This window comes from Melozone crissalis, unplaced genomic scaffold (genome assembly GCF_028551555.1).
Source record: "Melozone crissalis strain CALT ecotype California unplaced genomic scaffold, PUWL_Pcris_2 ptg000045l_1, whole genome shotgun sequence".
Taxonomy (NCBI): Eukaryota; Metazoa; Chordata; class Aves; order Passeriformes; family Passerellidae; genus Melozone; species Melozone crissalis.
Genome location: NW_026535823.1, coordinates 24466535 through 24480645, shown reverse-complemented (window position 1 = coordinate 24480645; position 14111 = coordinate 24466535). Strand labels below are relative to the sequence as shown.

At 49.4% G+C, this 14111-nt stretch overlaps 1 protein-coding gene across 1 annotated transcript; it reads left to right on the top strand.

Moving 5' to 3' along the window:
- Positions 1-1335: 1335 nt before the first annotated feature.
- Positions 1336-13512, top strand: LOC128943108 (vitamin D3 hydroxylase-associated protein-like). The gene is made up of 15 exons (XM_054285913.1): positions 1336-1677; positions 2653-2766; positions 3089-3232; positions 3577-3710; positions 3985-4191; positions 4780-4820; positions 5414-5538; positions 6498-6623; positions 7333-7430; positions 7931-8030; positions 8577-8620; positions 9227-9266; positions 11345-11453; positions 12275-12420; positions 13293-13512. The coding sequence occupies exons 1-15, from the start codon at positions 1468-1470 to the stop codon at positions 13419-13421; spliced, it is 1767 nt and encodes a 588-aa protein (XP_054141888.1). The 5' UTR covers positions 1336-1467; the 3' UTR covers positions 13422-13512.
- Positions 13513-14111: the final 599 nt, after the last annotated feature.

Below are 14111 nucleotides of genomic sequence, written 5' to 3'. Positions count from 1 at the left end.
TCACTGGAAGCCCTGAGTGAAGACCTCCAGCAAGCCATGCCCATGGGACAGTGCACCAGGCAGGGATGGAGCTGCTGGGTGGCTCTGGGGACTTGAGGCTGCCCCAAGGGCCAGCTTGCAGCAAGAGGTTGGTGTGAGTGGCAGCACTGAAGGCTGGGATGGGGCAGTGAAGACCAGTCAGTGGGGAGAGGTTGGTGACATCCCCACTGAGCTGCATGGCTCATTTTGCTGCCTGCCCTGTCCAAACAGGGAGGATCCTCCTCAGTTTTCCTGTCAGCAGTTTCTCTGCAAGGTCTCACGCCTTCCTCAACTTCCTCCCTGCTGCCACAGGAATGATCCCACGGGACATGTCTGTAACAGGCAAGCAGGGAACATGATACAGCAGCACGACCACTGGCTTCAGTTCCCAAATGAGACCCCTCCTCCAGAGAGCAAGGGTTACTCAGGATGCTCTCCCCTTACAAGCTGTGCTGCCCTGCTGACTGGAGCAGAGCCAGAACATCTCCAGAATTAGGGGGGTTGCCTTCCCTCTTGGCAATGAGCTCTCAGAGGCATCCCTCTCCCTTTCCGGTGGGCTTGCAGGTGCTTGAGAACTGAGAGAAGTTAATTAATTTTTTCAGCCTCTTCTTTTTGCACTAAGCCACAGAACAGTCCTGGGCAGGGATGCACCCATGGATGGGTAAGGGGCAGCTGGTCTGGCTACAGGTCCAGATCTTGGCATTCTGCTGGCTGGAGGATGGGTTGGAAACAGGAGAGCAGACTCTGGATCCATCAGAGGGGATTTCCCAACACTGCTTGCTGTCTGGTTCAGGTTGCCAAAATGATTTTCAAAGGGGCTTTTCTTGAAAATGATACAGAGCAGTCATTCCTTGAAGGCACCTTCAGAGAGTTCCTCCCACACTGCATTACCGGAGTCACTGTTGCACCTCTCTTGGTTCTCCTGAGCTCCCATCTCTCCACAGAGACCCTTTGGCTCCCTACATGAGGGTCCCAGGACAAGCAGAACTACATTTTCCCAGGCTCACAGGGCTGCAGGTGATGCTGCCTGAGGGGCAAGGATGATGGCTGAGCACTGCTTGCCATTGGGCTCATTAATTAAGTGTTCATTAATTACTACACGTGGGTATGGCAGGGCCAGCCCAGAGCTGGGCTGTGCTGGCATTCAGCTCTGTGTGCAGCCAGGTACAGCCACAGCCACTGGCTGGGGGGACACAGCCTTGGGGACCCCCCTGCCTTGGGGAAACCCCCCAGGCTGAGTAAGCTGAGCACACAGCTCTGAGCCTGACCCTCAGTGCTGCTCCAGCAGCCAGACCCTTTCAAAGTCCACGCTCTGCAAAGTCCATTCCTGGACTTTGTTAAAGCAACTCTGATGCTGCACAGTAGGCGAGCACAGTCTGCGTTCATCAGCCCTCTGAGGAGTAGGTGGGAGAGCCAGGTGTCTGCAGCTGGCCTGAAGAGACACAAATCATGACCCAAGAGCGACTGTGGCAGGTCCTGGATCCGTCCTGGGGAGACCTCCATGCCCTCTCGGCTCTGCTCTGCAGCTCAGCTGCAGCTGTGGGGCTCCTGAGATGGCTGGGAAGGAGGCAGGTCCAGCAGAAGATGGATGAGGCAAGGAGGTCTCGGCACCTGGCCCTGGAGAGGATGGAGAAGGCAGCTTGCAGGCTTAAACAAGAGGTAAATTTGGGGTATGTGCAGGGAAGGGATGCTAATTTGGGTAACAAAAGAAATGGGGGATCTCTGATCAATCCCTCTGTGAATGTGCCTGGGACAGGGCATGTTTTGTAGCATCACCAACCCAAAGTTTTGTGAGGGTCATCACTATCCATTGCCTCAGAAGGCCCTCTCACAAAAGACTGTGTAAATTAGGTATTTCTCAATGCAGACCCATTGAGGAAATGCTGAGGATGAAAGAAAAGTTGGAGCTTGGGACCTTCTCAATCAGGTCACCACCCCAGACCTCCACACCCATTCTCCTCATCCATCCCTACTGCCAAGCCTTTCCTCTCCCATCCTCTTTCCTCTGCCCCTCCATAGGGATCTGTCTGCCCCATCATCCTCTAAGTACAAGGGAGTTCCACAACCTTCCAATATCTGCACATCTGTGAACAAAAGCAATTTCCTCCTGACCATGCCCAGGTAAAGAAGCACCTGGATTTTAGGGGGTCAGGCCTTTGGAATTGTCTTAAACCCAGAAGAAATACCTCCTGCTATTCTTTTCTTGGAAGGGAGGTTGCAAACAGCCCACAAGTTTTTCCCCCCACCCTTGTTAATGATAAATTTTGTAAAACTTTAGCTGGTTGAACTGCTCTTCAGTGAGTTAGAGTTAGAAGGGGAGTGAAGGCCTGTAAGAGAGTAAACAGAGACAGGTCTAACCACTCCTACAGGTTCATGCAACTCTCCAGTCAAGGTGCAGCTTTCTGCCTGTTTTGGTTCCAGTTTTATGAACTCAGACTCGGCAAATTCCCCATCTGCAAATTCCCCACTCCAGCACACACAGTGCTCTGTGGGAGGTCTGCATGTTTACAGGGCATATATCCTAGAATTTTCCACTAAAGGTGGCTGCTGGGCAGATGTTAGAATTGGGTATTTGCAGACTTAACCAACCTTTTCTTTTTCTTCCCTCTGCACCCAATTCTCCACCCTTTGCAGAACCCAGGCACCCAGAGCTCCCAAATCCTCTCTCTGACAATGGTGGAGCTGGCAGAGAAGCTGAAGGAGGGGTCCCTGTCCCCAGAAAGTGTCCTCTACTCCTACATGGACAAGGTGGGTGATACCTCCAGCATGGCAGAGATGCTGCAGGGCTCTCCTACAGTGGGACTTTCAAATTAAAAATCAGCTCATTTGCTGAGAGAACCAGCAATGCTAGGGATTACAATTTTTGGTACTGTTATGTCTGAAGGCTGCCTTACAGCAGGACAGAATCCAGGGCAGAAAAACATCTCAGAAAGAAATATATTAAATTTATAGGTAAAATCTCAATAATGCTGAAGCTTTGAGAAGGTTGAAAATTCAGCCTGAAAACTCAGTATGTAATGTCTCCTTCCATCCATTCCTCTGTCCTGCTGCTCTTCTGTGTTCTGGAGAGGCTTTGGAGGTGAATCGGGAGGTGAACTGTGTCACAGACTTCATCCATGGATGTGAGGATCAGCTCCAGGAACTGAAGAAGCAAAAGGAGAAGGGGCTGCTCTATGGCATTCCCATCAGCATCAAGGACCACATTAACTGCAAGGTACCTCCCCAGTTCCTCTGCCTTTTGCTGTGGGTCTGGGAACAGGCCAGGATGTCCCATCCTCATCAGGACTGGAGAAGAGTTCCCTCAGACAAGGATGTTCTGGGTCCAATATTGTGGTACCAGCAAAACTACTTTTCTTATGATTAAAATTTTGTTTTCTCCAGAAACTGGTAACCTGTTCTGATCTGGTTTTCCCTGGGATAGTCAGGTCCTGTTCTGCCTCTGAGAAAAGTGAGGTGGGAGCTTTGCCACAAGAAGCATGATGAATTAGGTCTGGTTTTGTCACAGCTCCAAGCAGCATCTCTCCTGCACTAAAAAGAGCTTTGTTTCCCATCCCCAAGGGCCACATCTCTTCTGGAGGGATGGTGAAATTTCTGGGCCAAGTGAAGGAAGAAGACAGCGTCATTGTCCAGGTCCTAAAGCACCAGGGGGGAATCCCCTTTGTGAAAACCAACATCCCACAGACCATGATAAAGTAATGCCATGTTTGCCTTCATGGAAACACTGTGACACAGGCCTCTTGCTGTCCAAGTTAATTGCACATATTAATTGCCTCCTTACTTTGATCTAAAATTATTTCTCTTGTATTTGATACTTCCCTCTTCTTAAATTCAGCTGTCTCAAGAAATCTATTTCGTGCCAATTCCACCTTAATTCCACACCCATCCCCGCACAGTGCTCTACGCCCTGCGTTTATGGTTTGCAGAGGCAGAAGCACCTCACTCACCTGCTGATCTTCCTCTCCCCAGCTACGACTGCAGCAACCTCATCTTTGGGCAGACCTTGAACCCTCTGAACCCCCAGAAGAGCCCCGGGGGTTCCTCAGGAGGAGAGGGAGCTCTGATTGCAGGGGGAGGCTCCATCCTGGGCATGGGCTCGGATGTGGCTGGCAGCATCCGCCTGCCCTCCAGCTTCTGCGGGATCTGCGGCCTCAAACCCACGGGAAACAGGATCAGGTACATCCCAGCTCCTGTCCCCTTCTTCCACACACTGTGGAGGCTGCAAGGTGTCCCCACAGTGCATCAAACTGTGGTAGTGCCCGTGGTTTCCTCCAGGGTTAAGTTAGCATTGAACTCGCTCTGTTAATAACACGAGATGACTTCAATCTGTATCACAACAAAGACTTATTCAGTTTTTAATAGCTCTGGCCAAGAAGCTGAAAGCAAATGCTACAGGATGATTTCCTTTTCAGATGTTTGCCATCCCTTGCTTTTATTGTAAGAGTTTTCTGTTTATCAGAGGTGGCTTGCCCATAGATAAGGAGTTAGTTACAGCAGGGAAAAGAGATGAATAAATAATGTCCTTTGCAATACCACAGTCCTTAGCATCTTCCAGACCATGTACGTCTTCTTCATAGCCTAGGAAGTGTCAAGTCTTTGCAGGAACTGGAAAGGAACCAGGAGGAACCAAAGGAAAGGAAAGGAAAGGAAAGGAGGAACCAAATCCCTCCTAGATTCGGTTGTGGGCAAATGGGAAGTTGGCAGCTCAGCATGGTGACCTGCCCTACAGCCTGCTGCTAATTTCTTCTCCCATTATGTTCCCAGCAAACAGGGAGTCGTTGGTGCTCTCATGGGAATGCAGTCAGGTAAGTCCATGATGGCATGTTCCTACATCAAACCTTTGCCTCTTACATCTCCAACTGCTGAAATGCCAGCAGGCCTGCTTGCCCTGCTCTGTGCCCCACAGCCAGCCAAAGCAGGGATTATTAAAGCAGCCTCCTGCCATGACATTTTGCACCATTGGTTCTGTTCTGCGTGGTGGCTGGTGTTGGCTGAACCTCAGCAGGATGAAATCAGTGCAATGATGGAATGGAACCAGGCATTGCGATGCCAGGCATGAGAGGTGTGAGATGTGCATGCCAAAGGCCTGGGATGTCTCACTGGAGATGCTGCCAGGAGCCTCTGACAGCTTCAGCTCCACCCAGGCATTGGTGGAAGGCTGCAGCCCTCTCTCCTCACATCTGCAGAAGCCTGGCCCAGGGGGTCATCAGGCTCCTTAGGCTGCCTCTGCTCTGAGACTGACAGATCATTCCTGATGGACCTCCTTGCTCATTCCCCTCATTCCCCACTTCTTTTCCCTGACCTGAAACTCCTCCATGCTGGAGCCCCACCAGCAGCTCTGTGCCAGCAGCAGCCCACCTGGCAGCAGTGGCAGGTGACAGGCCCTTTGTGCTCACAGTGACAGGGGTGCTGGGGCCCATGGCACGGGACGTGGACAGCCTGGCCCTGTGCATGAGGGCTCTGCTCTGCCAGGAGATGTTCCAGCTGGACCCCACCGTGCCCCCCATCCCCTTCAATGACCAGGTAAGGCTCAGAGGTGCTCCCATGTCTCCACCTGCCCAGCAACAATCTCCAGAAATTCCTAGATTTCCAAGATGGCAAAGGACCCAGGGAAACACACACCTTTGTGGACAGAGGACACCCAGCACGAGTGACCCCAGAAGCAGCCTCACAGCAGGGTTGGCATGCAGGAGATGGTGTGGAAAGGACCACACCAAGGACACTGCTGCAGACCTGTGTCTGGACAACACTGCTTTTCACCAGCCCTGTTCCTCCCATCCTCCCCCCAGCCCAGGAGAGCTCAGCTGGTGCCTCCCTGATGTCAGGATCTTTAGCTGGTCAGAGTGATCCCGAGAAAAGTTGGAAAGTCTCTTTTCCCAGGCTGGCACTCAAAGAAGGAGTCGGAGCTCTTCAGTTCTTGGTCTCAAGGTTGTTTATTGTATCTTATCTATAAAATTATTTCTCCATCCGGCAGGACAGTTCCAGGCACTCTGCCTGCCCCCGGGGCGGTGTTATGTCTTTATACTAAAAACTATGTGTATAATGTTTACAATTACTTTCCAATACCTGTCACCTATGTTAGACAGTGAGCTTCTACTCTAAACCAACCTGTAAGTGCCAACATCACAGCAGAAGATGGAGGCCAAGAAGAAGAAGGAGAAAGACTGGACATGCCCAGATCCCTGAACCCCTGAACCCCCATTCTAAAAACCCCAAAATCTACTTTTCACCTTGTGATAAATTCACTATCATTCCACTTAATTTGTCATGGCTTGCAGATCTTCATGTAAGGTTGGTAACTTGTTCCACGGGTCATAATCAAACCCACAGGGGCATTTTGGGCTCTGTGCCAGGGTCTCTGAGCCCCCTGGCAGGGGTCCCGGCCATCCTGGGCAGCCAGAGGGATGTGCTGGGCCCTGAGCCCTGGGGGCAGCCCAGCCTGGCTCCTCTCCTGGATGCAGTTGTGTCTCCCCTTCTCGCAGGTTTACAGCAGCTCGGAGCCCCTTCGTGTCGGGTTCTACGAAGGGGATGGGTACTTCCAGCCCTCGCCCAGCATGATTCGGGCTGTGCAGCTCACCAGGAGGCTCCTCCAGGATGCAGGCCACACGGTGCGTGTCCGTGCCTGGAGCTGTTACCCTGCTCCTTACAAAGTCTGGATAAATCACTTTCCATCTCCACTTTGGCTCCTTGTGAAAGAGAAAGGCAAATGCAGCAGCTCGTTTTCTAAACTGGAGTGATCTTGTTTATATTTCTGGCCTAGCAGACATAATAATTATGTTCAGATATCTCCACGTCACACCAAGCAGTGTTGTTTCCATCGTGCTTGGTGTTCTCATAAATGTCAAACTCAAAACAGTTTCAGTGATCCCTCAGCTGTTAAACACAGCCTGTAGATTTCCTGGTGGGTAAGTGGGAAGGAAGTTGGAGCAGTTGACCCTCCAGGGACTTATTTTAGCCTACATTTTTCTGTGGTTCCACCAGTGGAAATTTCTCTATGGTAGCTGCTCCAATGATGCAAAATAATTTTAAAAAAAATTTAATATTGGTGGTTTGAAGTGTCTAAGAATTCTTCTCTAAGAATGTGGAGGAGTGCCAGGTCTAATATGTATTAATGCCTTGCCTAGGGCTAATGGGAAAGGACAGCAGGCAGATGAAAATGAGAACTTGCTGTCCTAGAGCAGCCTCCCTGCCTAGGCGTAAGTCTCCCACCACTTCCCACTGAGCTCTGGTGAGCACTGGTGAGGCAGGGGGGCTCACAGAGGGCTCTCTGAGTCATTCACCCTTGCTGCCTCTTGGACAGGGATGCTTTTCTTGCAGCTTGTTCCCTTTGCCCCGCCAAAGATTGACTACATGGTGGATGAGCTGTTCACCAGAGGGATTTTCTCAGATGGAGCCGCCCACCTGGTGGACTGCTTGTGAGTAAAACCCATTGCTGTGTGGGCTGCAGTGAAACCTGCAACTGTGAGGGCAGTGGGTGCATCTGGAGCATTGCTGTTGTGTGCACACTGAGCAATGAGCAGCAGAGGAGCAGTTTCTCTAGTTCAGGGTGACTCTGGCACGAGCAGCAGGCTGTTCACACACAGAGCTGACATTCTGTGCCCACCGTGCCACTCTGTCACCTCAGCATGCCCAGGGCTGTGCATGGCCCCACCACTGCAAAGCCCCCCAGAACTTTTATGGCCCTGATGACCCAGGGGCCATTAAAAAAAAATTGAAGTACTGATTTATCTGTCACTTTTGCCATGAACATTTATACCTCAGCATTTATTGCTCAGTGTTTTCTGTTGAAATGGGCAGATTTTTTCTTCTAGCAGCTCCCCTCCAAGACAAGCCCTGCCTTGGGAGCAGCACTGCTGTTCCTATTCCTCTGTCCACAGGTGACTTGTCCTGACTTTTTCACTCTCTGCTCTTGCAGCAAAGGAGACATGGTGGATCCCAACCTGAAATCCCAGTACAACACTTACAGGCTTCCTGCTCTGCTGAAAAGGATCTTGGCTATCATTCTGAAGGCCATAGTAAGTGTGTGGGTGTGCCTCACCTGTGTTAGAGGAGATCTGCAAGGTGGGGAGGCTTCCTCGTGCAGGGAGGTAAATTGTACCACCCAGGAATGCTTGCCTGATGGGCTTCATAATGAAATACATTTCATTTTCAAACCCAAGATGAACTTATCAAGTGAGTCTGACAGCCTTTTGTGGGAGTTTTGCATGGTGAGGTTAAAATATGATGGGCTGTGAGCATACAGCCCTTCCAGCAATGAGCTCCAGGAGAAAGGATATCACTAGCAAGGATCTAAACAGCATTCCCACATCCAGAAGATGATTTCCAGGACTACTAGTGTGGTCTAGAGCCTTATTTGTAAGAGTTGTAGTAATTAAATGTGTAAATTATTGTGGGAATAAACCCACTTCACTGGAACTGGCCTGTCCTTCAGTGCCACTTGTGCCAGGAGAAGACAGATGCCCAAAATGCAGTCCCAGGGTAGCAGTCCCAGGGTAGCAGTCCTAGCTATTCCAGCTGCATTGCTGTTGACTAATCCCAGGTTTTTCTCTTCCCTCCAAAAGTACCCACGCATCGCTCGGGATCTTGGTGCTCTCTGTGGAGTGGGGTAAGGACCCTGGGGTAGCTCTGGAGAAAGGGGATGTGCCTGCCTGTGCAGGCAGATGCCAGCTGGGCAAAGCCCTGCCATGGGGCTGGGTGGCACAGGCTGAGCCAGGTGGGGTGTGCTGCCTCTGCACCACCCGGGCTCAGCGCTGGCTAATCCAGGGATTCTCAGCCAGGGGGTGTTTAAGGGCTTAAGGATGCTCAGAGTGACAGGTGATCCTCAGAGTGATCCCTGGAGACCAGCACAGGAGATAAGGGCTGTTTTCCCTGTCTGGGTGGTGCCCAGAGCATCACGTGTTAATGCAGAGGTTTCTGCCTGCACGTGCAGTGTGGTGTGAGGCATCTACACCTCCAAGAGAGGCACAGACACACCACACCAAACTGGTAGCAAATGAATTTAGAACACTGATTTTTATCCAGGTCTTCTGGCATGCTTTAACAAAAGCTCTTTTGATGTACCTGTAAGCATGTGTGCACCAGGGGATCAGCTGGGTGGTACCATCGCTTGTTCCCAGGAGGATTGTGCAGTTTTCTTAAAAATGGGCTCTCTGTGCATTTTCTTAGCTGCTTTCTGTTGCCACAAAGCTCATTAATTCTGTCACCTTTCCAGGTCTGCCAAAAACCTCTGGGATCAGCACAGAGCAGTGGCGGTAACGTGACTTTATTTTTCTTACTATAGTGAGAGGTCTCCAATGTTTCTAAGCAATTGCTTTGCACTCTGTGATGGATTTGGGGTTGGAAATTATTCACCATACTTTGCCCTGCACTGTCTAAGCAAAAACAGCATAGGAACAGCCACTAAAAATGAGGCTTCCCTTCGTCTTTTCTGTCTCTTGTGAATTCTTCATTTCAGGTATTAGGTGTCACTGTTCTGACCTAAGGCCATGCTTAAACTATCAAGCAGAGACATTAGGAGTCAAACATTTTGTACATGAACCCTGTGACTTAGGTAGCTTCCCTATGAACTTGTTTGAGATCAGGAACCTCAGACAGGAAGTTTTTTCCTGGACAACTGCATCCAGCACGGCCACAAGCTGACCAGGTTCCTCTTTTAAACCAGCTGAGTTTTATGCTTCAATTTAGTTTTATTTACTGCCTCCTCTTGTCTCTGCTCTGATGGTTGGAAACCACCGTGTTTCCTTTGCTCTTTACTCCCTTCCAGTTTATCCTTATTTTATTTTTGTCCCTGGGTTTAAATAGCACCTCTCCTCTCTGGTATTTTCCACTGCCTCTATTTATAGAGAGTATCCTCTTTCAGCTGGTGTTTTGCAACGCTGAGGAGGCTGTTTTGGTGTCCTCCCACAAGGCAGGATCTGTGTTCCCTGGGACACCCTCACAACCCTCCCCGAGGAGCAGCATCCCCTCAGCCTGCACCACCAGCCTCCATCAGTGCCACTCACTCCATGCATGTGCACTGTGGGCTGACAAATTATAGGGCACAGGAAAAACTCCTAAAAAGCTGCCTGGTCACTGGTGGGAGTGTTTGAAATGAAATAGCCATGCTTTGGTTTTTTTTTTAAAGGTGAAAACAGATTCCTCTCCCATTCCTGAAAAAAAAAACCCCACAGAAAACCAAACCCAACAAATAAACATAAAAAGCCCAAGACAGACAAACACAAAACACACACAAAAAAGAGTCACCACAAAAACAAATAAACAAACAAAAAAGCCAAAAAGAACACACTTTAGAAGATTTGATGGCTTCAGAGATATTTTGAATTGTTACAGCTCAGTGAAACCACATTCACATGTTTTTATCTACTGCAAACAAGAGCCGATTCAAAACTTTTGGCTAGTGACCAGCTTTTCTCTCAGAAAAAAAAAAAAAAAAAAATCAGGTTAGCTGCAGTGACTGTATTTCCTGGAAACACTCATCATTTGTTCAACTTTCAGCAGGAAGGATCTCAGACTGCAGGTGGAAATTGAGGTCAGACTAGAAAATAGCCCCAAGGCCAGGCCTTTTGTGAGAGAGCTGGAAGACTCTTGTACAGAAAACTTGCTGTGAATGGGTTGTGCAGGACAGGGGCTGGGCCATGGCACAGATGTGTCCCTGTAGCCAGAGAATGGCTGCAGAAACAACTGTGGTTCCATCTGTGGCTGTTTGCTACGACAAACTGGGACATCTCTTTGGGGATGGGTTCATTCATTGCCTGATGTTCAGCAAAGCTGTGCTAAACCAGACTACAAATCTGGATCTCTCCTGGAGCTGCAGTACAATCCTGAAACTGTGTTGTGGGAGATGTCCTGGGGCTTGCCCAAATGTCTCTTGCTCCTTTCTTTCCTTACCTGTATCCTCATGTAGAATGAATGAAGGTTTTGTGGAAGTATTTTGGCTTCATGTTTTTTAATACTGATACCAGAATAACCAAAGCTTTTAGGAGATGTGACTTTTTAGTCATCCAAACAAGCTGCCGTTGATCTCCATTCAATATAATTCTAAAACAAAGCTGTTCATGGAAAAGATTGGGTTAATACTCGAGTAAATCAGTTCCGAAACACACACCTAGCATTCATGTCTAGGTCTGGGCAGCATATGGTATTCTGACAGGAAACCTAAAAATGGAAGAACAAACTCCCTTGACCCTTTCAAAGCACAGTTCAGATTTTATCTTAAATAATTTTTTTGCTGTATCCAGGAAGACTTTCTCCCTCCTTTTCCTGTGTCAGCACTGATCTGCCACTGCTGTCCAACAGACACCCCTGACATCTTCTGTGCCTTTCCCTCCAGGCTTACCGCAGGGAGTTCATCACCAAATGGAGGCAGCTGAGGCTGGATGTGATCCTTTGTCCCATGCTGGGGCCAGCCTTCAACCATGGCTACGCTGGGAAGCTCTTTGGTAACGTCCCTGAGGACACACAGGGCACACAAGTGTCCCTGCACACACCCAGGGTGTGTTTGTGGGCAGAGCTGCAGCAGGACACTATGGACATTCCCATGGACATTCCCCAAACTATGCAGGGTGCTGGCTCTGCCCTCAGGGAGAAAGCAAAGGAGCGGCACTGGGTGGGTTTTTCACACCCCACCTCATCTGAGCTGAAGATGTGTGTGGGTAATTCTGGGGCAGCAATAAGTGGTCCCTCTGTCCCAGCTGTTCACTGGTGATTTTTTCCTGTTTTTCTGCTGCAGAAAGCCCCAGAGCTGCTCCTGCAGCAGAGAGTGGCAGTGAGGACAGCTGTGGTAGATTTTGGTACAGGACCAGGCTCTTTTGGATGCAGCTGTCTCACATTTCCCAAAACTCTGCAAACAGCAGGAAGGCTCATTGCATGTGACTTGCAGAAAAAGGCCTTTTTTTATAGCTTCCAGCAAGTCAGGGTCCCCCGCCCCTCTAGCAATAATCTTTTGGGATCCAAAATCCCCACAGTGATGTTACATAACTGGACTTCAGAAATATCTTGGAAAGGTAGCTGGGATTTTTTTCCCCAGGGGTAGATGCAGAGTCTGAATTGTTCCCTCACAGAGTGACAGGTGAATGCACAGGTCACTCTGCTCTCTGTCACTCAGACATCTCCATTAAAAGTCCCTTTGCGGCAGCATGTTTTCAGGCCTCCTCTGCACCAGCAACTCCATTCTGCAATTCCTGCAACTCAGGTTACCATCTGGAGGTCATTGCTGACCCAGCACATTAAATTTTGCCATTTTGCATGCTCTGTGTCGCAGCTGCAACCTCCTACACCCATCTGTACAACGTGCTGGACTTCCCTGCTGGGGTGGTGCCGGTCAGCGCGGTCACGAGGGCCGACGAGGAGGAGCTGAAGCAATACCGAGGGCACTACGGGGACCCCTGGGACAGGAGGCTGAGAGAGGTCAGCAGCAAAAGAGCTCAGGTCTTAGAACCAGCAGAGTGACACCTCTGGGACGTGGTCCCAAGGCTGGTCTACATCTCCTAGTGGGAGTGGGAGCTTGTTTAGCAGCATCTCGGGAGTTTTGCTGTTAACTGCAGCCCCGAGATTGTGAAAAGTCTCTGTTTTGGCCCATGCATCCAAAGAATGAGCTGGAGTTCTTCAGTTTTCCGTCTCAAAGTTGTTTATTGTATCTTATCTATACAATTTTTCTCCTGCCCAGCTGAGGTCTGCTCAGCAGGGCAGCCAGCAACACTCTGACCGCCCCTGGGGCAGTGTTTTCTTTTTATACTACAAACTACATATATCATATTTACATTTACTTTCCAATACCTATCACCTGTGTTAGACAGTGAACTTCTATTCTAAACCAATCCCAAAGTGCCAGCATCATGGCAGAAGATGGAGGTAGAGAAGAAGAAGAAGAAGAAAGACTGGGCACGCCCAAGTCCCTCCATCTTGTCCTCAAAACCCCCATTCCAAAAAACCCCAAAATCCACCCTTTCACCCAGTGATAATTTTATTATTACACTATTTAAACTTCTGTGACTTTCAGGTCCTCAAACAAAGCTGCCAATTTGCTCCACAGGTCATAATCAAACCCACAGGGCTATGTGCCAGGGTCTCTGAGCCCCCTGGCAGGGGCCCCGGCAACTCTGGACACCCGGAGGGATGCACTGGGTCCCGACAGCAGCGCGGTTGGCACCCGCTGTTGCAGCACGCTGCTGTTTGCCAGCCCAGCAGCTGTGCCCTCGCTGGCCTTCCTGTGCCCTCCCTCCGGCCCTGTCCCGTGCCTGCCCTGGTGCCCTGACTCAGCATTCCCTGGCCTTTTGCAGGCTGTGGAAGGAGCTGTGGGGATGCCCGTGGCCGTGCAGTGCGTGGCCCTGCCGTGGCAGGAGGAGCTGTGCCTGCGCTTCATGAGGGAGGTGGAGGCTCTTGCCCGTGGCACCAAGAGAAGTGGGTGATTTCTGGGAGCCAGCCTTGTCACTGACATATTCTATGAAAAATCCTTTCATTAGGATCTTTTCTCCATGTTTTGCTGCTTTAGAATATGATTCGGAGAATTGTTTACCCAGTATGGGAAATTGTTTTTACTTGACAACCAATGACAGCCACCTGTGCTGAGGCTGTGAGCAGTCACAAGATTTCATTATAATTCTTTTCTATTCCTTGCTAGCCTTCTGATGAAATCTATTTCTTCTATTCTTTGAGTAAGTTTTCATATATCATTTTCTTTTAACATAATATGTATCATAAAATAGTAAATCAGCCTTCTGAAACATGGAGTCAAGATTCCCATCTCTTTCCTCGTCCTTGGACCCTTGCAAACACCACCACACAGCCTCCAGTGAGATGGCTTTTCATTCCCTGTCCCTCACTCCAGCCACCTTCTACCTGATATGAAGCAAAGTAATAGTGAGTTGAAAACTCTAAACTAATGTTTTAATGAAGTGGCCCTAAATTCTGTTTAAATATAGCCAGCAGAAATCTCGTCTGTCTAAATTGTCCTTTGCTATTAAACTGAGTCAAAAAAACAAAAGGACGAAGTTAATGCTGGACCAAAGGGATCCAATAACAACAGTTTAATATTATTTATTGTATGGTGTGAGACCAAAGAGCTGTTTATTGCAATATTTTACTTCCAACAGTTGGCA

Excerpts from the sequence above, each read along its gene's own strand:
- LOC128943108 (XM_054285913.1), top strand. The coding sequence starts at position 1,468 with ATGACCCAAGAGCGACTGTGGCAGGTCCTGGATCCGTCCTGGGGAGAC. Across the intron at positions 3,233-3,576 it reads AGGACCACATTAACTGCAAG|GGCCACATCTCTTCTGGAGG; the intron begins GTACCTCCCCAG and ends CCCATCCCCAAG. Across the intron at positions 6,624-7,332 it reads TCCAGGATGCAGGCCACACG|CTTGTTCCCTTTGCCCCGCC; the intron begins GTGCGTGTCCGT and ends CTTTTCTTGCAG.